This window comes from Chrysemys picta, chromosome 10 (assembly GCF_011386835.1).
Source record: "Chrysemys picta bellii isolate R12L10 chromosome 10, ASM1138683v2, whole genome shotgun sequence".
Classification (NCBI taxonomy): Eukaryota; Metazoa; Chordata; order Testudines; family Emydidae; genus Chrysemys; species Chrysemys picta.
Window position 1 is genome coordinate 24,397,668 of NC_088800.1, and position 27,381 is coordinate 24,425,048.

At 39.4% G+C, this 27,381-nt stretch overlaps 1 protein-coding gene across 1 annotated transcript in view; it reads left to right on the plus strand.

The window, feature by feature from the left end:
• UNC13C (unc-13 homolog C) overlaps window positions 1-27,381 on the plus strand; it is a 402,369-nt gene that overhangs the window by 116,836 nt on the left and 258,152 nt on the right. The window contains exons 6-8 of the mRNA XM_065558178.1: window positions 1,570-1,641; window positions 10,160-10,379; window positions 26,739-26,966. Coding sequence (XP_065414250.1) covers window positions 1,570-1,641; window positions 10,160-10,379; window positions 26,739-26,966 — 520 coding nt within the window. The remainder of the gene's footprint in view (window positions 1-1,569; window positions 1,642-10,159; window positions 10,380-26,738; window positions 26,967-27,381) is intronic.

Below are 27,381 nucleotides of genomic sequence, written 5' to 3' on the forward strand. Positions count from 1 at the left end.
CAGATAGTGTAGTAGGCACAATGGTTTAAATTAAGGATCTCAGAAGGAAAAATATTACTGGAATTTATGCAAAAATGAATTGTAGAGACCTAGCAGGCAGTAACGTGAATGTCCCAATCAGGGCAATAGACTTGAAGATCTGTGAGCGTCTAATTGCTCATCCTTAACACCACTAGCCCACAAGAGAAGAGATGCATGACAAGGCAGAGGCTTGGTAAGAGAAGCATAGTGATAGAGGCATTCAGACACTCCTGGAATGATTTACTTTGACTGGGAAGGGAATGTTTTAGCTCAGCCTCAGAGGTAACAATATTTTACAATGATGCAATGGTATTACTGCTAGGATTTTGTATAGTGGAATAAATTCTGTCTATTCCCCCAAGAATGAAAAGGGCCTTCTGGCTCTAGAACTGATGCAGTTCTACTACACAATGGTGCCGGCAGTATTTGTGGAGGCTGTGTGTGGTGCCTAATACCACACAAGGCTTATTTCCATGGTTAATTGTTAAAGACCCATTTTAGGTGATCACAATGGCAATAAAGAATGTACTCAGGCACTGGGATAGCATATAGCCACCTTATTTTTTGTATAAAATAATTTTTTTTTTGTTTTACCTGCTTTTGCATGTGCTGTTTTGGAGCTGATGGGTAGAAATAAGCCACATCAGCAATCAGCAAGGTCTGAAGTGCAAATCTTTATTGGCTCACTATTGCCAGGTGCTGAGCACCCTTAATGCCCATTTTAGCCATTGGAATGCACTCACAGAAGTGCTCAGTGCCTGCAGAATGGATCCCTACCGTATAAATCAAAACAAACATAACACCTGACACTCCCCCCACCTGGATTTCATTCCAGTCTTCAGAACCCAGCAGCCATTCTTATAGCTTCTATTCTGAATGGCTGGGCAAAGAGAGAGGAAGATAGGAGATAGAGTTAATCCTTTCCTAGCTGAAGCACTTTCACTCTACCCTTATCTTTTCTGAATGCTGAGTGAATATTGTTAGCTTCTTTGATAAAGACTTATTTTCTTTTTCTGTAGTAAAGTTTTCTGCAGCTTCTTTCAGGGCAGGGAAATATTACACACACACACTCTTGTTAAAAATGGTCAGTGACTTAAAAAAACATGATTCAGGCTGGCAATTTGAATTCTAAGCCCACTGCAAAATAATCTCCAAATTGCTGCAGACTTGTCCTGCTACCACATTAGGGCAGGATGCCTATCCTGGTATCACATGAATTTGCTTGGCAAAGCGGAAAAATAGTGACAGCCTGTGGGTTAAAAAAAACTAGCCATAAAATCCTAAATAACAGGTTTTATATTAGGAATAGCAGTTCAGCTAGGCACTGCCAATAGAAACAATAATGATGATGGAAAGTGTGTTTCCATTATGTACTGTAACATTAAAAGTTCTGTGCAGTAAACAATAACTGAAACTTACTCATCACTTTGTTACAATTTTGGTTAAACTCACATAGAATAACATTATCAACCTCTCTTTTTTCCATTAAATTCTATAGTTAGTATTGCAGGTGTATTTGTTAACTTTTTTTGTGTTCACTTTAAACAGACACTTGCTGCCCGAAAGTCTGGTATATCCCTGGCCATGGTTATCCGGACTTCCATAAACAATGAAGAAATGGTAAGTGCTTTTCAGTGGAAGTTGTGTTCATTTAAATAATGAAGAAACTTTTCTAGAGCTATTTGAACATCTATTATTAATGTTATGCAAAAGATGATGATGTTGACAATTTTGTTTTGTCTTGACTGGGCATTTTTATAGTATTGCTGTTTATTTATTTATATATTTTCTGGTAGCACCAAGATGCTCTTCCCTATACAAGTGCCCTGTGTTGCTAGGTTCTTTACAAACATATAGAAAGACATGGTCCCAACAGCAAATGTGACAGTCTAAGAAAAAAACAGCCAGAAAATCTCAAAAGTAAGGGACATGTAAATGTACTGTTTGTCTCACACAAACCCAGGGCTTTTTGCCTTCATTAGTGCAAAATAAATAAGAAATGCTAAATCAAGCTCTTAGGATTGTATATTTATGTTAAAATAATAAATGACCTGTTATTTTAATCTTCCTAATATGTAGTTTGGTCTAATAATATATTTGGTTCCAAATATATTGGTCTAAGCATCTGGAATGGAAAACCTGGAGTTCTTGAAAAAATTGGTTCAAACCTCCTCAGAAGTCATTCAGCCCGTTGTCATTCCAGGATGGAATAATCTGATTTCTGTGCCATTTACAATGTGGGGACTTTCAGATGAGACAATTAAAAAAAACAAAAACAAAACAAAACAAAAAAAACAAGATCCTGTCTGACATGACAGGACAATATTGATCTTTTATTCTTTTTCATAAGAGCAGAGATTGATTCTACTCTTCTAAAACCTCCCCCCTCTACTATGCAACCTGGCTAGTTAAGCAGCCTGGCTAATTCTTACAGGATAAAAGGTGTTACATAAATGTGTAAGAGGTTATTATCCCTAAGAGTGTTTGTTGGTCTGTGTTTCTGAATCATTCCAGTCTGGCATTTAACCCGTATGTGTATTTTTGTAGATTTAGAGCAGATTTAGAGCAGTGGAGGGGGAAAGCCTGGGTTGATTTAATTTGGTCTGTCGTGACTCTCACTTGAAATGGGCCATGAGAGACATTTTTATTTTATAAAACATTTATTTTATGTGCATTCTGTTTATGGGAAACTGTCATTTTAAAGATGTTTAACAGTGCTGCACACAGGAAAAGTGCCTACTGCCTTTCCACTCCTGTTACTTTGTTGTGTCATAGTTTACCTATTAGATTAGATTGCAGGGACCATGTGTAATTTTTCACTACTGATAAGCACCTAGCAGCCTTTTGGCTATATAAAATACACCAGTAATAATGAGTGCAGTGGTATATGGTTCACTAGAATGATTATTTCCCACATAAACTTACAGTGACAAGCTTTCAAAGACAATCACATTCTGATAATCTGGCCATAACCATTTCCCACCAGTATTTTGCAAAAGAGGGTTGTTTTAATCAAGAACACAATAGATGTCATTCTCTCCATGGAGATTTGAAGTGTGATGCAAGTAATTTTACCTGGCTAAACCTAGCATGATTAAACAGAAGCACTAATTTGAAGGATAAAAGCCACTCATGCGTCTCCCCCCAGTTACCAGGCCAAACACATTCGTCTATGATTTATTCTCCTTTGAGAAAATGAAACACATTGCAATTTCTTCTAATGCAGTTAGGCTCCACAGTGGACATGCTGCAGGTAGAAAAGTGGAGAGGCTGCTAGTGGGCTACATCTTCATGTTGAAGACCTTCAAAGGAGGCCCCGTAATTTGACTGGAGATGGTGTGGTACCATTGGTATTCATAAAGGAATAAGCTGGTAGTACTCAAAAATAGAATGATGAAGTGGAAAACAACTAGTGTTTAAAATTATCCTTTTCAATAAAACAGCAGTTACCTTGTGCTGCAGTCTCAAAATAGCAACAAAGGTTGATAGGGCAAAAGCAAAGTATGGAATCGTAAAAAAACAACAGGCACAGAAAAATATAATTTATATAGACCAAAATACATCACACAGCTAGTACAAAATACACATCTTTTTCTGTTATTTATTTCATATGACTATGAAAATAGCTGGCCACGTTTACAAAATTTAAAAGCAATCTATATGTATTACTAACAGATCCCACGAAAAGACAATTTCTAATCATTACCAACTCCTGTGACAATCAATATCCATTCAGCCACTGACTCAAATCAGCAACAACAACAAAAAAAGGGGGAGGGGGGAGAGGCAGGCAGATTCAACAAATTCATTTGCACAGCTTTTTGTTTTGTTTTGTTTTTTTGAAGCAACCAGACTCCTCTCCCTCTAGAGAACTGTAAGAGGGAGCAAGTTCTAGAGCTGACATATTTATTGTTGACAAATGCACGATGATAATGCAAACTGGAAGGACTAATTTTAACCATACTGTTCGATTCTGAATTAACTGTAACCACTCAGGGGAAGAAAGTGAGGGTCCTTTCAGACAGCTCAATGAAAACGTCTGCTCCATATGTGTCGGCAGTCGGAAAAGTTAATACTGTGTTAGGATGCATAAAGAATAGGATGGAAAATAATACTGCATAAGGCTGTTATATGGCTTGAGCTTGATAACTGTTTTCAGTTCAAGTCAGCCCATATCAAACAACATGTACCAGAAATAGAAGTCTGAAAACAGACAACAAACATGATTACAAGCATAGGACGATATCTACATTCATGAGAGAATGAAAAGATTAAGTCTGATAGTTTTAGAAAGGAGAGGAATAAAGGAGCCTGTTATATGACAAAAGCAACAGAGGGTCCCGTGGCACCTTTAAGACTAACAGAAGTATTGGGAGCATAAGCTTTCGTGGGTAAGAACCTCACTTCTTCAGATGCACTTGCATCTGAAGAAGTGAGGTTCTTACCCACGAAAGCTTATGCTCCCAATACTTCTGTTAGTCTTAAAGGTGCCACGGGACCCTCTGTTGCTTTTTACAGATTCAGACTAACACGGCTACCTCTCTGATACTTGTTATATGACAGTTATATAAAGAATGGTATTGTATAGAGAAGGCAAACTGGGCACATATGGGGGACATACAATAAAACTGAAAGGCAACAAATTTAGAACTTGACAAAAGGATATACTTTTCTACCCAATGAATAAGTAACCAGTGGAACTCACTGCCACAAGGTATCATTGAGACCAAGTGCTTAGCAGGATTGAAACAAGGAACAGACATTTACATGAATAGTGGGAACATCCAATTACAGACAGGCTGAAAGTTAATGGATGTATAAACCCACAATCTTTAGTGAACGAGACATCCGTTAGCTGACAGGAGTTAGGAAAAAGCTTTCCTTATGGGCAGGTTATCCCCTTATAGGGTGTTTTACAGATACTTCTGAGGTGTCTGGTACTGACCACTGTTCGAAGCAGGATACTGGGGTGGCTGGACAACTGGTTTGATCCAGAAAATTCCAATGTCCAACTTTCCACTGATGATTTCCACCCAGAATAAATTGCCACCTACCTCCCATAAATTAAACTCTGGGGATAGACTGTATAAGGATTGCTGCCCCATGCACGTGCTACAGTGGGACAAAATTATGATACGTAGTCAATACATATAATCTAAGGCCCTGATTCAGCAGAGCACTTAAGCATGTGCTTAATGTTGTTAACATCACTGAGACTTAATTGTGTGCTTAAAGTTAAAGCATAAATTTAACTGCTTTGCTGAATCAGAGCCATAGCACTGTAGGTTTGTGTTATGTCACTGGTGCTCAAAATACTGCTAATTGGAAGCATAATTATTTGTGTTTTGTCCTTTTTCTTAAAAGGAATGGAAAGTTCAAAAAGCATGTGACATAATGCTTGAGTGAAATTATCTCAAATTGTCTAAGGAGAATAAGTGGATAATTTTTCAGTATTGGAGGATTTTGCTGTGCATTAACAGTGCCTAGATATTACTCTAATCAGAGCGCTATAAATATACACAATAGATCAGGACAGAATACTATTACGAATGAAAGCATTCTGAGGATCAGATAATAAGATATATAAAATTATCCTTTTGCTACATGTTAAATAGCACAGAATCCATTTAATTCTTGTATTGTTTAGCAAGAGATAGTTCTTACCAAACATATATACACAAATAGCATTTGTAATATAGGGCTGTCAAGCGATTAAAAATTAATTGTGATTAATCATGGTATTAATTGCGCTGTTAAACAATAATAGAATACCATTCATTTAAATATTTTAGATGCTTTCTGCATTTTCAAATAAACACGAGGTGAACAGCATTATCTTCCGTAAATGTAAACTTGTTTGTCTGAGCGACTGGCTGAACAAGAAGTAGGACTGAGTGGACTTGTAGGCTGTAAAGTTTTACATTGTTTTATTTTTGAGTGCAGTTATTTTTTGTACATAATTCTACATTTGTAAGTTGCACTTTCATGATAAAGAGATTGCACTACAGTACTTGTATGAGGTGAATTGAAAAATACTATTTCTTTTGTTTATCACTTTCACAGTGCAAATATTTGGAATAAAAATAATATAAAGTGAGCATTGCACACATTGTATTCTGTGTTGTAACTGAAATAAATATATTTGAAAATGTAGAAGAACATCCAAAAATATTTAATACATTTCAATTGGTATTCTATTGTTTAGCAGTGTGATTAAAACAGCAGTTGATCACAATTAATTTTTTAAATCGCGATTTTTTTTAACTGCGTTAGTTCACTGATTAATCGACAACCTTAGTAATATTATACTGTCCTTTAATAAATATGAGTAAATTAAGCTTTTATTTCAAAGACACAACTTGTAAACCAGATATTCAGACAAAACATATTTTTATCTTCAAGTTTCCCATAATAGCCTTATGCTAAATAACAAAAAAATGAAACATGGATTATTTGGCTCCTATGCTATTTACCACAAAGCAAAAGGATTATGTACAATGTGTTCTTTCAAGAACGACTACAATTTATTTTGATTTCTTTACACAATGTAATGGTCCAAATCTTACAAATGAAATATAGCCTGTGAAAATCAACGGAATTGAATAGGGTGAAAGACACGGCAGGATTTGCACTGACATGATTAATCAGATCATATATATTATAGCAATAAGTCTGCAAAGGAATCTTCAAAGACACAGTCTTTTCTGTGAACTGCGATTAATCAACATACGGTATAAATTCAGTTTGAGATGTTTTGAGGTTTTCTTTTTAACCTCTGTACCTGGTAAGCTGTGAAGGGGGCATTCTGTGAATTGGAAAAGGGGAAGGAATGGAACAGGTTGTGCTTAAGGGCTGGTCCACACTAAGCCCCCAGTTCGAACTAAGATACGCAACTTCAGCTACGTGAATAACGTAGCTGAAGTCGAAGTATCTTAGTTGGAACTTAAAGGTTGGAACTACCATGGGTCCACATGCGGCAGGCAGGCTCCCCCGTCGACTCCGCCTACTCCTCTCGCGGAGCAGGATTACCGGCGTCGATGGCGAGCACTTCCGGGATCGATTTATCGCGTCTAGCCAAGACACGATAAATCGATCCCAGAAGATCGATTGCTTGCCGCCGAACCAGCGGGTAAGTATAGACGTATCCTTAGAGATCATGGCTAGCAGAGGAGCTCCTAGTTGTTATCTATCTGCCGGTGCAAGTTAGAGAAGCTTTAAAAGAATTACCAGCTGGGAGAAGACCTGACCCAGGCAGCTCCTGGTATGGGAGGTATAGAATAATTATGTAGAGCCACTTCCCTGACTGTGTTGCACTGCACTGTCCCACCAGGGCATTATCCCATTGTTTTCAGTCACAGCTATGCACTCAAATTGTTTTCAGTCTTCAGTTACTATAGTTCAGTCTCCATAGTCTTCTATCTAAAACTCTCAAAGTTACTTGGCTCATATGAGTGTGAACTAGAGCAGAATTTCTGCCCAATTTTGCACAGCTAGGTTGGGCATAGTACCAATTACCATGAGGATGTAACAAGCAACTTTTGGTTACTTAAATTTAAGCTTACTTAAGTTTCCATAGTCTCAGCTAATCAGCACCATTTATTATTACTGATATTTCTATCATCGTAACAATTCAAGATCCACTTATAGGGACTAGAGCCTCATCCTATTTGGCGATGTACAAACAACTATCACAAAAACAGTCCTGGATCCAGAAAACTTTCAGACAAGACTTTAGACAATATGTGGCAGGAAAGAAGGCAAGGGAAGATGAGGTCAAAGTTATAGTAGAGACAGACTGGCCACAGCTGCTTGCCTACTCAACGAATACCAGACACCAGTGACTCGTAGCCATCACATAGGTTTTAAAGAGAGATTTTAAAAAAGATAGGTGATCCCTTTCCAAAGGGATGGGGATTTTGTCCAAGCATAACGGAGGAAGCACAAAGGTGTTTATGTGAAAAAGCCTGCAATCAAGGCTGGTTTCATTGGCAGAGCGAAGGCGGGGGCTTAACCTCGCAATGAAAAATTAGATTTTTGAAAGGCAGAGTAAGGCTCTATGTTGGAGAGCATTAATAAGGATGATGAGAAGCTTGCACATGGTGCATTGGAGAGCAGGGAACAAACAGGAAAACATGAAGAGGGGGCAAGGGGGCTTCTTGCAGTTTTTCTGACATAGCTCATTATTCTGTTCAAGCAATTAGGTGTTTGTTTTTTTAATTAACCTTGCCGCCATCGCTGCTATAAATCGGCACAGCTAACTTGATGTCAATGAAGGTAGGCTGATTAATGCCAGCTGAGGAGCTGACCCAAAGAATTTAATACAGAATTAAATTCTTGCTGTAAGATTCACCAGGGGGGTGAGACTTGATCAGCCATAATCGCAAGTGTGTGTGTGTGAGAGAGAGAGAGCGCATATGCCTAAGCTTATGAGTTAGTCAGCTCATGAATATTAACTGCCCCCACCTGGTGATGGTTTTTCTGCTGCAGTAGAGAGCTGTAATATGATGACACTGATTGTGTAGCAGTGATACTAGGCGAGCAGTCTAGATATGTGCTCCAGAAAATGTGGGACTGTTTATTATTGTCAAAATATTCCAAGTGTTATGGGAAAAATATAAATCCAGCCACAAACAAAAATATCTTCCCTTCTTGCCTCATTCGACATGTTAATACCCCTCACTTACAGAGTACACTTATCAGAGCACAGATGACAGTAAGTAGCATTAAAGATGTGAAAGCACCAACAAAAACTTAAATTCATGTGGTGAAATGAAAAAAGCTTCAGTCGTCCTGATCTCGTCTTTGAGCCACATTTAATACATACATAGGTTTAATATTAAAATGGCTATTTCCCCTTCCTTCCAGCCATAGATTCCTATCTTGTCCCACTTCCACACCCTCAACACTCTCACTCTCTCTCTCGCTCTGTATTTTTCATAAGCAAACCAGCAAGATAACTTGGTGCCTCATTTGCCTGTGTTTACCAAGTCTTCGAAATATCCAGCTTCCCTCCGTGCTGTCTCTGAGATGACTGCTCCTCCTTCACAATAGATTTATTTCACTTATTTAGAGGCAGACAAGACTATAATTCTTAATATGATGCTGTCCGCCATCTGCATTTAATCAGAGAAATAAAGTTGGGGCCTGATCCTGTACGGTGCTGAACATCACCTGAGAGCTGCTGAATTGCCTCTACTTCCACTGAAATCAGTGGGGCTTGGGAGCACTCGGTACCTGGCAGAGCAGATGTTAACACACAAAGCTGAGTAAACTTAATAGTAGGGGATGTTTTAAATGGAAACCTATAGGGTTTTATGCCCTTGTTTTATATGCAAACCTACAGGGGCTAGTTTGTCAGTGTTCAACTGGCTTTTGGCACTAATGAGCTGCAATTCAGCTTGTTTGCCGTGCTAATTAGTGTATAGTTGATCATTTTTGTCCAGAGGTGGTCACAAGCAGCAAAATTTGGATCCTGATCCAAAGCTGTTCAAGATCTGAGTGTTCAGTTCTGGGGTTTGATTTGGACCCACTCCTACTTCTGAGAAAAAGAGAGTCTTGACTCATAAAGGGAAAGTATTAGATTCAGTGCTGTGGGAAAGCCGCCAAAAATGGAACTCATGAAAGTTGCCAATTTCAAGCCTGTGGGGAGACAATACAGGAATGAGATTTAAGAGAAGGCACTTTCTACATAATAGAGATACATTCCATGCAGTGCATATAGGCAGACAAGTTCTTGTAAGAAGCATATAAATATTCAGGAGCACTATATTTAAGGTAATTGCTTACAATGGATCTGCAAATATCATGCTAATGATTTTTCGCATTTCTGCCATCAAGATGAAAAAATGAATTATACTGGACTCTGTGTTGAAAATATAATTAACTGATCGAATCCATCTTAATGCTGCTGTTGATGTAACCAGTTAAACTAAGTCATCCAGGCAACCTGCTCTTCAAAGTACAAGGTGACATGAGTAAATGAGTATTTTGCTGAGGACTGTGTAATTTAATTTATAATCTGATATTTTGTAAAGGTTTGATATTCATAAAATACATTTTAACTGTAGTTCACGCGTGTGAAAGAACATTGAAATCTAAGATGCCTTTTATTGATTTTTTCCCCCATTCCACCCAACAGAAAATGCATGTTTTCAAAAAGACATTGCAGGCTTTAATCTATCCAATCTCATCAACCACTCCTCATAACTTCGAAGTGTGGACCGCTACAACTCCCACATACTGTTACGAATGTGAAGGTCTCCTTTGGGGCATAGCCAGACAAGGCATGAGATGCACTGAATGTGGTGTCAAATGTCATGAGAAGTGCCAAGACCTCCTAAATGCTGACTGTTTGCAGAGTGAGTATTTGGTGACAGCTGATTTTTTACCATGCTTCATGCCTTTTGACATACTATATATTCTAACAGACGCCCACTGAAATGAAGGGCCAGAACCTCAGTTGGTGAAGTCAGTGGAACTATGCTGATTTACACCAGCTGAGGATCTGGCCAACCATCAAGGAAGCACCTGTTGTTAATTTGGTTTGGTCATTTGAATAATTTAGTCAGTTGCTTCTGCTGATCCTCTGCTGTTCGGTTACAAATAATGACATTGATATATTGTAAACTTTCTTTTGCAAACAGTCTCGCCAAAAACAATTGAAATTATGTGACATAATGCCCTGTTCATTTTGTTTCATTCAAAATCTAGGAAAACGTCAGAACAAAGATAAAAATGAAAATGCTGCTGCTAGTGATTACAGTCACAGTAATGTACTCTCTGCAATCGCATTCCCTCATTAAAATTCTCCCTGAGAAGCCACAATGAAAATATGTTAATCGTAGTCATTGGGATTAAAAATTGGGGAACTGAGCCACAAGTCCACCCAATTTAGGCTTAATCAATTTTTGCCTTTATCGATACAATTTCAGACAGAATTATTGTCACTTATAGTGTCTGGAGGTACATTTATGCCAGACAGATAATAACAGACGACAGATTTGGTAAATGGTCCCCTGTTACTACATTCAGGGATAGGAGCAAGTTCTTCCATCTTCCATGATAGTCATCACCCTCTCTGACCCCTAGATCTGGTCCTTCCATCCCATTCTTCAGTTTCTGGTCTGGTTTCTCCAGTTTCTCCAGTTAAGGGCCCATGTTCACTTAGGCCTTTTCTACATTTCTACATTACAGATTACTTAATCTTTATCTAATTGGCTTTTACCACATTAACCCGTACATTACAGGTGTGCAAGCTTCAGTAACCCAACTTCTGCATGTTTCCTTATGGCTTTGCAGTTTCTGGGTTGGTTTTGTGTCACCCTGCCCTGGCTTTTCCCAGAAAAGGGAGGGGGGTATTTATCATTACTTGTTTGTGTATCTTTTACTTACATCTTTCAGCATGACATGTTACCTGTTATCTGTTATGTGGCATTGTTCTGTCAGCAAGAACATTTTCAGAAGATTAGCAATGCTATGTAAAAGAAGAACTGGGAAAACCACACTTATGCCAGAAAGGACTTGGCCTAAGTGTTACCTCATCTGTGCTCACTTACTATACATAATTACAAATAATTAAAAATATAGCTACCAAAGCTCTTAATCTTACCATTAACAATTTTTCATTTTATATTTCAATGCTATAAATCAGTATATATTTTACAGTGCTACCCTTAATCTATTAGAAAGGGGGTCGGGGTGTGGAAAATGATTCTTTAATGTCAACATTTCTTATGTGTTTCTTTCATTCAAAGTCCAGTTTTATTTGTGAATCACTACTAAAATCTTTATTAGAAATTTTCCTGTGAATGCATTTTGGGGGGTATCTCAATTTTAGGGCCTTTATATTTTGTTGCTTTCAATTGTACCCCAACAGTAATAAATAAATATGAATGTACCAGCTGTAAAAATGATGGAATTCTCCCATTGAGAAATCTGCTGTTTGGAGTGGTTGTAATAAAGGAAGCTTAATGAATACATGTGGCCTGACACAATAAACATTATGTAACAGTTAGGTGCATTTTCCATCCAATGTATCTGCAAAAGTACAGAGTGCAATTAAAATTGCAAACCTCTTTGAAATAGTGGTTAACTCTCTGCCGCAGTGTCTCAGGGGAAAGAACCCAAAAAAGAAGCAGAAAAAACAAAATAATGCAGTAAAAAGTATCTCTTCAAAAGAGCATAGTGCTTCTATTTATGGAGAAAATATTAGACAGGACCATAGTACACAAGTACTTTTCAACCCCCTTTCCCTTTTATCTGTTATGTGGCATTGTTGCCTCTATTCATTACAAAATGCTTATCATCATAGCAACTCCTGCAACAAATACATTCATTTTTTAAACAAATATTTATTTATAATGATCTATTTTTGGAAATAATTACTTTCTTGAACTTGTAATCTAATGGTTTCAGTACAGTTTTCCCCCTCTAAAATAAGGCCAAAGTGTTATCTCAGCAGTATTTAAGAGATAAGGAAGTGCTGCATACAATTTTTCTTTTCCCCCTCAATCCACTCAAGCATTTAGTAATTTACCTTGTTTTACTGGGATGAAACTCATTAATAACACAAAGGGATATTTCATTGGCATTTAAAGCTCAACACCCTTGTTACAATCCTTGCAGATTCTGTTTTTGGTAACTCACAGCCCTGTGTTTGGGATTGGGATGAATCAAAGGCCTCCCACTAATGCACTATTACCACATTGGATTCCTGCCATCAGGAATACTAAAAATTAATTTGGATAATCCCCTGCCAAATGATAAGCCATCTTCAGATAGCTGATAGAAAAGCTGCTGAGGCCATATCAGGTGGATGCACTCCATATTTACAAGCATAGCAGGGGACTATACTTTATGCCTCTGTGCCTAGTGACTAACCTTCCTTCATCGCCCGAGTGAACTTTGCTACCCTCTTTTGTCCCATTTATGGCCCAATTGAGTCTGGCCACCCTGAGCATCCCTCCCAAAAACTAACTTGGGAACATTTTTAGATCATACTGAATTTGGTAGTGTTTTATACCCACTGTGCATTCTGTGCAATGCAAGGCAGTAGGGAATCAGGACCTGCCACCTTTGTGACTTGTCAATTCTGGGGCTGAAAAGAGACTTTTTTGGCCCCTGGTATATGTTATAGCAGCCCTAGGGTTGCTCTATCTTATGCATAGCCATCATGTCCTCGAGGGACCATTATAGCAGCTAGGTATAGCCAGAGTATACTGATGTTCCAGCCACACCCTCTCTCCCAGCCATACTCTCTATGCCATGGGTTATGATGCTGGATGGCATAGAGCCGTTCTCCAGCTTTACAACACCCAAGGATTCCCACTACACAGGGGGAATTGCCAGCTGACCAGATGCACAGACTCAAAGGGACCATAGTGATATGGAGAATTTGCAAATCAAACAGTGCCTAACCTTGGTTCCACATTATGGTTGAAACTGAGCTAGTAGGAACCTTGTTTGACACCTGTATTGCTAGTATACTTTAATTAAACAGTATGAAAAGAAGGTTGGTTTGTTTGTGCTGAAAGTCATGTTATACAACTATGTATGGTGTAGACTAAGGTTGCTGCTGGCATGGTTTCAAGTTTCAGCCATGTTTAATGTAAACAGGATGCTAACAAATAAGTCTTTTAACAAGCGTGCAGAACTTCTGTTTCCTGGGCAGAACATGCCCTGAGTAAGAGGAGTGTATACTCTTTAATATATAGCAAGTGTCACATCCTGTCTACTCTCATTTGACCAATTGACATATTTGATTCCAGCAACATTTTAAGACTCCATCTAAAAATAATTCATTGTGTATCAGACCATTGATCTCTTTCTGTTCTGTTTGGTGATTTGCTGTAGTAGGTCTATTGGGAATCACTTGGCTTTTACTGCTCTGGTTTTCAAGCATAAAAATGAAATGAAGTTGCCAGGTTGTCATGCTGCTGGCAACAGAATATGTGCAAGTAATTTGTTGACTAACTGCTTATCACCCTCAATGCAAGAACCAAGGAACGGTGAGCTGCCATACTTAAAATTTTAGATTGCCTCTTTTCCCATTTTCATTAGTATTGGATCCAGATCGCACCCTCCCACAGAAAAGCCAAGAGGCCAGCAATAGGCAAACTCCACAAAGTGCCCGTCGTGGAATTTCCCCTAAATTGTTCTATCAGGGGTTCGCCTCCTGATAGAATGGGCAGGGGTACTAGAACCAGAACTTGCAGATCTTGGGAGATCCATATGGATATCGGCAGGTCTAATAGAAGTCTGTCCCATCTGCATCTGCTTCAGGGAATCTTGTACCACTGAATTTGGAGCTGTGCTGCCAGGGCTTTTTGCACCTACCGCTGCTTCTAGAATCCCCACCTCTTCTGTGGCACTGCGAGGACTGCACAAAAAGAGCAGTGGGAACAATATTTGTCTCCTACAAATACTATGCATGGATCTTGGACCTTGGGTAGAGTCGTATTCCTGGTCCAGGAGGAAGGGATGTCACTGCTGGATGGCTGTACCCTTTTTTTTACATTGGAAGGGGGAACTCTTCTACATGCAAATCTAGAAAGGCAGGGGCAACGTGATCTAATTGTTTAGAAGCATTTTTAGCTTATATAAGAAAAAATATCATTGCAGAGTAAAAGATTCACTCCTTTATCTGAGAGAATGCATATTCAGAACATTTTAGTTTAACATTAGTTGAAGTGAAATGATGAGCGATCACTTGTTACCGAGTATGATCATCTTCCATGGGAGTTATGGGGGTTAATAAGGCCAATCCTTGAACCACAAGTTCTATTACAATGAGGGCAGGAGGCTGTTGACAATGACCGGGGACTGGTCTCTCCTTCCTCCTGCGCCTCTTGTCCTCTTTGAACTTGCTCGCCGGTAAGCCGAAATGCAGGGGACCATCACATAGTAGTTTACTCCATTTTAAGCTATCCTGGGCAAGTGTCTCCCAGGTATCAATGCCAATATTACATTTTTTTAGATTGTCCTTCAGCAAGTCCTTATAATGCTTCCATTGTCCATCCACGTTACTGTACCTTCTTTCAGCTGAGAGAACAGGACCTGTTTTGGGAGGTGATGGTCTGGCATCCGGACAACATGACCAGTCCAGCGGAATTGCTGACGGATGATCGTTGCCTCGATACTGGTGGTATTTGTCTCTTCCAGAACACTACTATTGGTGCGCCTGTCTTCCCATTTGATCTTCAGAATCTTACGAAGGCAGCGTTGATGGTGCCCCTCAAGGACTTTCAAGTGGTGTCTATAGGTTGTCCATGTTTCGGACCCATACAACAGTGTTGGGAGAATAATAGCTTGATAAACAAGAAGCTTGGTGTCCGTTCAGATGTCGTGATCTTCAAAGACCCTGTGCCGTAAATGAGAAAAAGCTACACTGGCACAGCTTAGGCGATGTTGAATTTCTGCATCAATATCTGCCTTGGATGAAAGACGACTTCCAAGGTAGAGGAAATGATCAACATTCTTCAGTGCCACTCCATTGATTTTGATAGATGGGGCATTTAATACCTCATTTGGAGAGGGCTGATAGAGCATTTTAGTCCTCTTGATATTAAGAGTGAGACCAAGGCATGCGTAAGCATCAGCAAACACATTCAAGATGGTTTGAAGATCTTTCTCAGAGTGGGCAAAGATTGCATTGTCATCAGCATACTGAAGTTCTACAATAGATGTTGTGGAAATCTTACTCTTGGCTTTCAGCCTGCTAAGCCTGAACAGCTTTCAATCCATTCTGTAAGTGATTTCAATGCCAGCTGTAAACTTCCCAGCAATTAGGTAAAGAATGACATCAATAAAAACCGCAAACATGGTTGGAGCGATGATACAGCTCTGTTTGACTCCTGTTTGTACTTTGAAAGGTTCACTCTGGGAATCCGTGCTGCTCAGAACAGTCACTTTCATGTTATCATGAAGCAATTTTATGACATTGATGTATTTATCAGGACATCCAATCTTAGAAAGTACAGTCCAGAGGGCACGGCGATTCACTGAATCAAAGGCTTTAGTTAGATCAATAAAAGCCATGTACAGTGGTCGGTTTTGCTTTCAACACTTTTCTTGCAGCTGCCGTGCTGTGAAGATCATATCCGCAGTTCCATGACATGGTCGAAAACCACTCTGGTAAAATTTCTTCTGAGAGGGGCAGAAGGTGGGTTGCAAGGATCCACGCCAGTACTTTGCCTGCAGTGGCTAGGAGGGAGATACCACGATAATTTCCACAATCCACTTTATCCCCTTTCTTGACAATCAAGGCATCCCTAATTTCACTGAGTAGCTCCTCTTTTATCCAGATTTTAAGGATAAGCAGGTAAAGCTGCCGAATTAGCTCTGGTCCACCATTTTTGAAGATTTCAGCAGGGATCCCCTCTAGACCTTATGTCTTGTTGTTCTTCATCTGCATGGTAGCATTGTGCACCTCATGCAAATTGGAAGGGTCTCCGAGCTCGTCCCTAAATGGTCATTGAGGGATTTGCTCAAGGACTTCATCTACAACCATAGAATTATGGTTAAGGAGATCTTCAAAATGATGGCTTCGTTGTCCTTCAGAAGTGTGGTTTCATCCTTAGAGCGAAGAGGATTCATAACATGACAAATTGGCCCATAAATAGCCTTGGTGGCACTAAAGAAACCACATGTATTGTAGATATCTGCGAGATGTTGGAGTTATTGCGCTTTCTCAGTCCACCATTTGTCCTTAAGTTCTCTGGTTTTACGTTGTACTTCCACCCTCGCCTTGGCATGGGCTTCTCTCTTTATATTACAATGTATGTCATTCTGCCAAGCACGAAATGCCATTCTCTTCTCATTGTTGAGTTGCTCAATTTCAGCATCATTCTCATCAAACCAGTCCTGATGTTTTTTGGTGTGGTAGCATATGGTTTCCTCACAGGCATTGATGATTACTGCTTTCAACTGGCTCCAGTGTTTCTCAATTTCTTCTGGAAAATCTGATGGGAGCTTTTCTTCTAAGACTGCTTGGAAGTGGTCACGCTTAATAGGGTCCTTCAAAACTTGAACCTTCAGCTTGCATCTGACCTGCTTCTTTTGCAGCCTCCATTTGGGAGCAATCTTAATTTTCATTGTGGATCGACTAAGGCGATGATCAGTCCAACAGTCATCAGCACTTGTCATTGCTCTTGTGAGAAATACGTCACTATGATCTCGGTTATGAACTATGACGTAGTCGAGGAGATGCCAGTGCTTTGACCGTGGGTGTCTCCAAGATGTTCTGAACTTTTTCTTTTGTCGGAAAAGGGTGTTCGTAATAATAAGTTCATGTTCAGCACACTTGGTCAAGAGCAGAATTCCATTTGAATTACGTTTGCCAACTCCTTCTTTCCCGATTGTTCCTTTCCACAGGTCTGAGTCTCGTCCAACGCATGCATTGAAATCCCCCAAAAGGATGATCTTGTCTGCTGTAGGGGGTCTCCAATAAAATGGTTTCCAACTGATAAAATAGTTTCTCAGTTGAAGTGAAATATTACAGAGGGCAGTATAGATCAAATGGCTGCATGCACCATACTCTTGACTTTGTGCCTTTCATGACACCCCCTTTTGCTTGGAAGAATTTCTGTTATCGTTAGTCAGGTTCCCTCCTCCTCTTTTACCAAACCTCTTCTAATAATCTCTCTTTTCCATAAAGCATCCCAACAGTCATGACCACTCTGGCCATTCGGTACCTGTTCTGAATTATACTGCAAGGACTCAGTTTTGGCCTGGAAGCTTGATGTGACACACACCTTAATTTCTTTGGCATGCTCACCTCTTCTACAGTGACAGCACTACATAGAATAATAGTAATATTATGCAGTGATACCTCAAATCCCGACATCCCTAATTTTGAGTGAATTCAGACTTGAACTTTCTGTCTTGGGCCTATTTCTAATGGAGAGAGCAATGCTTGAGTCCATTTGTTCCTGGCAACTGGGGGCTGGCTGAGGTGCCTTGGAGAAGCTGTCAGCAGTGACTTTCTGGTGTTTGAAAGAGTCATAGTTCAAAGAAGCTCTTTCTTCCCAATTGCCTGCAAATTAAATTCAGAGGGTGTAAAGAGGGATCTAGGACCATCTTGTAATTCTGACCCAACTATTGTCTCCAAATATTGAGGGTAATCATCCTCCTGCATTTTTTATCCACGAGAGAACTTGGTAAGGAGAAGGAGAGAGGTCACAGAGACTTTTCCTTGAGAAGCTACTTAAGAACTAAACAAATTTGCTGTCACTATACATGGTAGGAAATTGCAGTCAATTAGGCTATTTGTGTGCTTGAAGTTAAGCATATGTTTAAATGCTTTTTCTGTATCATGGTCTGAGTTATCAGTATCTTGCAGTATTGAGCCCTGTGTATGTGTGCGCGCGAGGGTGAGGGGTTCCTACTTAAACTTTCTTACACCCAGCTGCTGGGGGGTTTACCTAGTAGGTTCCTCTATTGAAGTGCCTCTGTGCATACACCCTGTAAATTCCTTTAGCCTCAGTTCTGCTATTTTACACTCATTTATCAACATGCACCACTTCAGACCTCACCCCTGAATCTGGATTGTTACCTGTAGTTGTTAGTGGGCCAAATACATCCCTAGTGTGGATCCACTGAAATCTAATACTTTATGTTTCTCCATTTAATAATTGTTTACATTTGAAATTAATTTCAATTTAAAGGTTCAAAAATAATTTTGGCTTGACTTTTAGGCATAATTGCTCTATAACAAATGTTAACACCACAACTACATATGCACAAACATTTGGTATACTGGTTTTTAACATTTACACATGGTACAAACTTCTAGAATTAGACTGTAGATATAATAATAGTCTGGATTTGTTTTTTGGTTTTTTTACATACACTGTCAATCTATCTGTCCTTTTATTTAATAGATTTTAAGGTCAGAAGGCACCATCTTCTGTGATATACAATACAGGCCATACCGTATAGCATTTCCAAGCACACCTAAGTGACTTAAGAGCGCAAATAGGATGACCAGATAGCAAGTGTGAAAAATTGGGACGGGGGTGGGGGGTAATAGGAGCCTATATAAGAAAAAAACCCCAAATATCAGGACTGTCCCTATAAAATCGGGACATCTGGTCATCCTAAGCGCAAATCCCATTGACTTTCAATGGAGAGTTGGTATGCTGTTCCAATAGTGAATTACCATCACTTGGACAGCTCTACTGACTTCTGAGCACTTGGCAAAATTACAAACCTAAAATGGGCACACACATCTAAGGTAAAGGGTGTTCCTCTTTGGTTACTCTGCTTCCTCTCCTAGGCAAGGCATAGGCAGTTTTGATCAAGTAAACATCTACAATGTAAGCTATAGATAAAAAAATTAAATCCACATAAGGGATCCAGTCTTTGATATTTTTGGTCCCCCAGATCACACTTTTGGGTGCTTTAAGTGCCCAAATATCAATTTTGGCTGCCCATGTGTAGATCTGAGTACTCAAATGCAGGCTTTGGATTCTACTATGCCACTTGTATTTGAAAATTAGGTCCTTACACAATATGTTTTTTAGGTTGAAAAGAAATTTTAAAGTTTCATCACTGACATGGAATCAGCCAGCAAAGAAAATTTTAAATATTTTTCTGAATTCAGTGAAAATGTCATGCTGTTTTGTGCCCCTGTGTGTGTGTGTGTGTGTGTGTAAGAGAGAGAGAGAGAGAGAGAGAGAAGGCTGCAATTAGCAGTATTAAAAAAGGAAAGGCCAGAGCTGATTTGACCTCAGTGGAGCCACACCCATATACATAGTCTGGGAATCTGGCCCATTGTCTCTCTTTAACACCCTGCCAGACAATTTGTCAGGCTAACAATCTGGTGATTGCTATGATGGATTGCCTTTTGAGCAGCTGCAATTTGGTTTTAAGTGCAGATTGCTGTCCACTAGAAGTGAGTTCAGATAACAAGCTCAGTTGGGTCAGTATTACAAGATGGTCCTAGACTGAGGTTAAACAATAAAATCAGTCCTGTATTCATTAAGCCGCTCATCTTCACCAAGATGCTGCTTTCAGAGGTAGATATGATATTAAGTCAGAATTGATCTCTGTCACATTATTTGGATCAGTCCTTTGCTAAGAAGGCTTTGTTAATTTTATTGTACAATATAGGCCACTGTATTATCTAAATGACTCTAATCAATAATGCACAAACAGGGCTGTTGATGGATTGGCAGTATCACAGGATGTAACAATAGTTTCATTAAATTATGCATTACAGTTTGGCAATTGTAACTTGTGTTAGTTAATGCATATTTCCAATTTTATCTGGATTGCCTGGAAAATAAGCATGAGTTTTGACAGTGGCCCACTACTGCCACATTGAATGTATCCATGATTTATTATTACAGCATAATGATTTCCTCAGTCTGTACTTATTACTGAAAGGCAATGATGGAAAATGAAGCATGTTGCTTTTTTGATGTCTGGCAAAAAGACACGTAAGGTCAAAGTTACCATATTTATCACATTGTCGAAGCATTTCAACAGTCATCTTTCACCTCCCCTATACAATCGGAAATCACTTGAGGTCTCTCCGGATGGTATTTGTTTTGTATTGGCACTTAACCTTCGTGTGCGTAAGGATTTTTTTTCTAAACATGTCTACTTTTTCAGTTTGAAATCTTTGCTCACTGGAATTTGTCTTCATCATTCAGAAACTATGTATTTGTCAGTACCAGGCACAGAGATTCTCAGGAATTCTCAAGATAGATTATGCTACCATGTCACATACCCCATGGAATTCAGCCTCTGGCATTCCACTCTCACCTCAGCCATTGCCTTTCCAATCTTGTGCAGTGGATCAAGCCATGCCTCCCATATGTCCATAAATATATCTGTGTCTTTGCTGCTCTGTAAAGTGCCTCGCATCTTTCAGGCACAATATAAATAATAAAAAAGAAAATAGAAGATGATTAGCTCAAAAGATTCTATAAGATTCCAATGAAGTCCCCATGATAGAAGTCCCTTTTCAGTGCTGTCAGACAGAGAGCCTCTTCTTGAGACATGACAACCTGAGAGAGCTTTAAAGAAAAATGCCATCAAAACAAAATAGTAGCGCTTGATGGCATCATGGAAAAGGGATTAACTCCAGCAGATTAAGGACAGAGCTGGAACTCCCAAATTCTAATTGCAGAGCAAATCACTTAACCTCAATGTGTTTTAGATTCACCTAGTGTAAAAAGAGAAAAATAATACCTTCAGTACCTCCTGTGATGGGTTGGGTCACAGAGACCCCCCTCGGGACTACCTCTGAGCCCGTTTTCCCTCGCAGCTTGGGACTTCGGTACCCTGTCTTGTTGAGCCAGACACGCTAGCCTGCTGCAAACACAGACCCAGGTCTGAACCACATCCCCCAAAAGCCATAGGTTTAACTGAAAACAGTTTAAAAGATGCAATTGTCTCCAGCACCCAGATACCCAGTTTCCAATGGGGTCCAAACCCCAAATAAATCCGTTTTACTCTATATAAAGCTTATACAGGGTAAACTCATAAATTGTTCGCCCTCTATAAAACTGATAGAGAGATATGCACAGCTGTTTGCTTCCCTGGGTATTCATTACTTGCTCTGGGCTAATTAATAATCAAAAAGTGATTTTATTAAATATAAAAAATAGGGTTTAAGTGGTTCCAAGGAATAATAGACAGAACAAAGTAAATTACCAAGCAAAATAAAACAAAAACACACAAGTCTAAGCCTAATATAGTAGGAAACTAAATGTAGGTAAATCTCACCCTCAAAGATGTTCTAATAAGCTTTTTTCACAGACTAGACTCCTTTCTAGTCTCGGCCCAATCCTTTCCCCTGGTACAATCCTTGTTCTAGCTCAGGTGATAGCTAGGGGATTTCTCATGACTGCAGCCCCTTTGTTCTGTTCCACCCCCTTATATATCTTTTGCACAAGGCAGGAATCCTTTGTCCCTCTCTGGCTTCCCACCCCTCCTTCTAAATGGAAAAGCACCAGGTTAAAGATGGATTCCAGTTCAGGTGACATGATCATATGTCACTATAAGACTTCACTACCCACTTGCCAGCACACAGGTATACAGGAAGACTTACAAGTAAACCGAGCCATTTACAACCAATTGTCCTGGTTAATGGGAGCCATCAAGATTCCAAGCCACTATTAATGGCCCAGACTTTGCACAATTACAATAGGACCTCAGAGTTATATTTCATATTTCTAGTTCCATATATAAGAATGATACATTTATAGAAATAGGATGACCACACTCAGTAGATTATAAGCTTTGTAAGAGACCTTACAAGAGACCTTTTGCATGAAGCATATTCCAGTTATATTATATTCACACTCATAAGCATATTTCTATAAAGCATGATGGGGTGCAACGTCATACCTCCATGTACCACCTCAGGAATTGTGTGAGGAAGGCTAATTAGATAATGTTTGCACAGTGTTTGGAAATGTAAAAGTGCTCTACAACTGCTAATAGTCCTGATGATTCTGCTGCCCTCAGTTACAGTAAATATAGAAAGAGTTCCTTACGGCAGAAGGCCAGCTTAGATGCCAGAAGACCTGATCACCAAAGATCAGAAATAGAAAAAACAAACAAAACCAGCTACAAAGCATTAATTTTGGTATTCACCATACAAAGCTGCCTTATCAAGGCAAATGATCTGGCTCCCTCTTTGTTATGTGGAATATATTTCTAACAATATTTACATATAGTGATTATTCTTACAAACTAGTGTATTTCCCTAGGTAACTAAATAATGTCACATCTTTATTTGCAATGTTCTATAAGTTTTTCTTATACTAAATATATTTGAGGTTGTGTGGTATATTATAATGTAACCTCATCTATTTAACTCAGGCAAAAATGGCACAATTATAAAGGCTTCCAGTATGCTTTTAGTAAAGCACTCAATCTTTTTTTCTTGCAGCACGAGAAATGGACAGGTCTCCTCAGCTAGCATAGAGCCCAGGTTAGGTGGCTTTTGAGAGATGCATGCACAGCTGTATGATAGATCTCTATACAAAATAGACACTTATTTGCTACATTTTATAAATGTGCTCATAATTTGGCTCCCTCGTATTCATTGTTTTTCTTTACCCAATGCAGATTGCAACCATTCCCTTTGTTCCAACCAGTGTATGAATTTCAAAGTGCCTAGATCTAACTAAAACTGGCTATGGAGGAGAGGTTTGTGGACTGTGGCTATAAAAAGCCTGAATATATTACTTGCTTCATTAAACAGGCACCCACATTTTCTGGTTCTGAGAAACTTTTAATCCTTTATTTTAAGCAGCCATGTCAGTATAAATGTACCTGAAATAGCAACTCACTGTTGCCAGCAGCATTAGTCTGAGTGTTCTACATTATAGTGCCTGTGTTGTACTGAAGTCTGCTGTTGTAAGGTTATATGAGTTACTCCCTCCTGGGACACTCATGAAAAAAAAAAGCATGTATCTGAGGTGGAGAGCGCAGAAAGCAACATTTTAAATAAATAAATGTACACTGGGATAGATGTCAGTGGATAAATACATAGCCAGAGTCCAATTCTATCATTCTAACTCAGGCAAATCTCCCACTGGAATCAAAGCTAGTCTTACCTGAATAAGGAATGAATAACTGCAGAATTTGGTCCACAGTATTCAATAGTATGAATCAACCATCAGTAGCATTTATTCCCACAGGACCTGTCGTGAAAATAAGTGATGTATCTATCACATCACTGTTTCATTGGTTAGAAAATCTTCTTTGTTTGCTCTGTCATCTTGCCATTCTTGACAGTCTCCATATGGCATACACACCTGTGGTGTATCCTGCTCAGTGATCCCAGCTACCTCACTTCTCTGCTGCTATAATTTTTAACATAGCATTGACCACCTGTTTTTGGTGGCATTCTGCTCATGGATGTGCACTATAGAGTTTGAAATGCCACGCCCCCACTTTCCCATGCCCTCCTCAAAGCTACGTTTCCTTCCTCGTCCTCAACCTCACACCTTACTCTGAGCTGAAAAATAAACCAATTCATTATCAGACACCTAAAACGCTGCTATGTTACTCAAGTACAATACGCAGTGATGGGGCTGCCTCTCAGCAGTACTTTCATCAGACAGAAAGGAGAGGACTTTACAACAGCGTAGTTAGCTCTGAAGTTCCACAGTGATCAGTGCATACATTTAGAAAAATAGATATCTTCAAAGCCCTGTAAATTCTCCATTCATGAATTACAAGTTCAGCCTTAAGCTGTGAAGAATTTTTAATGATGCCCTCCCCGGCCTTGTGACTCTCTTTAAGCACGTGTCTATTTTATGTACTGGGGCAGCTCTAGTACTGCCCTAAGCAAACCAGCAAATGTCCCTGCCCACTAACCAAGTCACCTGAACAAAGAGATGCTGAAAGTTCTGCTCCTCCTAATATTCTGTTTCCTTCCTTGGCCACTTTCACTGATTGTAGAATAGAGCTGGCCCTGCCCTACACATATACTGTATATAAATTACAATCATAATATCCTTTGGTCTTTTCTGTCACCCACCCATAGTTTGGGAAATGAACAATAATGGGAGTTGTGTTAGAGAAAGGAACTTTCTTAGGCTCTGGTTTCAGAGCTTTGGGACACATTGTGCCCTGCTGCTCCTCAGGTGCTCAAAGTAGAAAGGCAGTGGAAAATACAAGGAGTCCTTTATAGTTCTCTGCCACAGTAGGGCCCATCCATGTCCCTATACCATAGTGGAATGCAAGACATGGCCAAGGAGACAGCGAAGAGGTAGGACCATGCTCACCTCTATACATCGGCTAGCAAAACTGGAGGAGGTATGCTGAACCCTTCAAAGGGGTATGGTGTTGGGAGCTCTGTCTCTGCATGCTGGGGAGCTTGAGGACATAGCTTGTTTCCTCCCTGAGATGGAATGTCTCTAGGAGCTCCTGTTGGGAGGAGCAGCTCCATGCCACCCTATCAGAGAACTGTGCCTCAATTCAGCTTTTAGTGTTCAGCTTTCTTCCTTTAACTTTTCTTGACATTGAAGCTTACTGTAATGTTACATTTCTGTGCTAGTTATGGATGAGTGCTATGTGACAGCTAAACAGGGCACAGGTGGGCTCTTTCCCAGAACTGGCCCCATGACACCTATGCTCCATCATTAGGTTTCCATTCAGGAGTTACAGACAGTTGAAACAAAGCAATAAGTTTCTGATCTTTCTTGTGCCTTCACTGCTTTTAATAAAGAGCTTTCTCCTATTTTGACACATGCATGTACTGATATGTCTTCAGCTTACTATCCCATCCTGGGGGAAATCTCTATTTTGAAGCTAGCACCTGGTTATTGTGACAGCTGAGAACAGAATAATGAAGAGTACCATCTTTTCTGAGTGTGATGGTTAATAACCATCCTTTGATTTATTTTTTATTAAAAAATTCAAGGTTCTGTACCCCCTCCTCACTCCCTCCCAAACCATCCTTTCCTCTGTTCTCCCAGAGCAGCATTCTTGGCAAAATGTCTCTAAATTGTCCCATTGGTACAACTCTTGGAAGAAACTACATACCCTGAGTAATCTACCCAATTTCAACCAGAAATTAATCAACAAGGGCCAGATATTGGCCACTATTTCAGAGGCCCAAGGGGCTGGAAAGCTGGCTTAAAGAGCCAGCAGGAGAGTCCACAGTTAACATGAAACCAGCTCACCCCGCTTCTGCTCATGGCGTACTGAGCTTTCCAGTGGCATACTTAGTTGGAAGGAGATGTGACCAGTGTGTTGCCCTCTAATGTTCCTAGATTGGGCTTCCTGTGCTGGCTCTTGAGAGAGGGGGTGTTCTACCTGGCACAGGATAGAACAATCCTGAGGCTCTAAGCACTCAGGCTCTGCGTTGATGGAATGGATTTTACCTGGCTTTTGGATATGGTCTTGTGGAAATGCTCTGCCATGAGGGGATGAGGAGAAATTTCCTCAAGTGTATACAGTGCCTGCAGACTCTGGGATTTACCTTTGAGTTGTCCTGAAAGCATCAGAAACTGTTCATATTTTTTGGTCAAGTTATCAGATCTCTGATAAAAGGGGTTTATAATGGAAACAATGACTGTCTTAAATTTATAATTGTCATGCAATGCTATAATAATATTTGGCAACTGTAATATATACCACATAGTCTGTGCCTTGAAAATCAGGGTTTCCCATTCAGCATAGAATTTCTTCTAGCTTCCTTTAGCAGTCTACCTAGCAAGTAGAATTTTAATAATTTGCTAAGGAAACTACAAAAAAAGGAAATACAAATGCTATTATATTAAGTGCTCAGAAAGGAAGAGTAACATTTAAAGTATCTGAAAGAGTAATGTCTTTCAGACAGGTTCAGATACTGAAAACTCTAATATAGGCAGACAACTTCCCCACCACTGAGTCATTTGACGTACATTCTTTCTCAATTATAGTGGTCACTTAAGACTCATTCATCACCTAGTTTTGCAAAATATGAAATACTCTACTTATCAGTATCATCTCAGGTAAAATTACAATCCTAGCCTTCAGTATAGAGAATTACATCACAGTGGATAGCACAGCAGTTCCCAAATGCGATTTCTCTTGTGTGATGGCACCTTTGCTTCTAGTTTGTAATATTTGGAATAGCTGTACTCCAGCATTGTACCTAATATTGGCTAGGGGTTATAGAAGTGAAAACCAAACATGATAATGTGATATGTCACTTACTCCAACGTTTCTTTGAATACATTGATCACTTCATTTATTTTAAAACTCAGGAGCTGCAGAGAAGAGTTCTAAACATGGTGCAGAAGATAAGACCCAGAATATTATTACTGCTATGAAGGAAAGAATGAAGATTAGGGAGAGAAATAGACCAGAGGTATTTGAAGTGATCCAGGAAATGTTCCAGATTTCCAAAGAAGATTTTGTGCAATTCACAAAGGCAGCAAAACAGAGTGTGTTGGATGGAACATCCAAGTGGTCAGCAAAAATAACCATCACAGGTGAGAGGTTTTTTTTCCATATTGAAATGTTCTCTAGTTGAAAGAAGCTCTTTCCTCCCCAGTCCTATTGCTACAAGTTAGTGTTCATAGAATCTAAGATGAAATTCCATGTTAAATTTTATCTCAGGGGTATCTATAAATGGTTGGTACAATAGCATATTAACTGGAAGCTTGAGTAATAGTCATGGAAAATCCTGTACTCTGTATAGACAGTGTCAGTAAAATAAATGTATATTTCCTTCATACATCAATTACTCCTTCTATTTTAGGATGGGAAGATAACTAACTGTTCTTTTTTCATCTGTTCTGCGTCCTATTAGCATCTCCTGTGCTTGAGATTTTGCTAATATTGATCAATTACAAGAGTTATAGTTGATGATCTCCTTGATGTGTTTTTAATGACTGAAATGCTAAG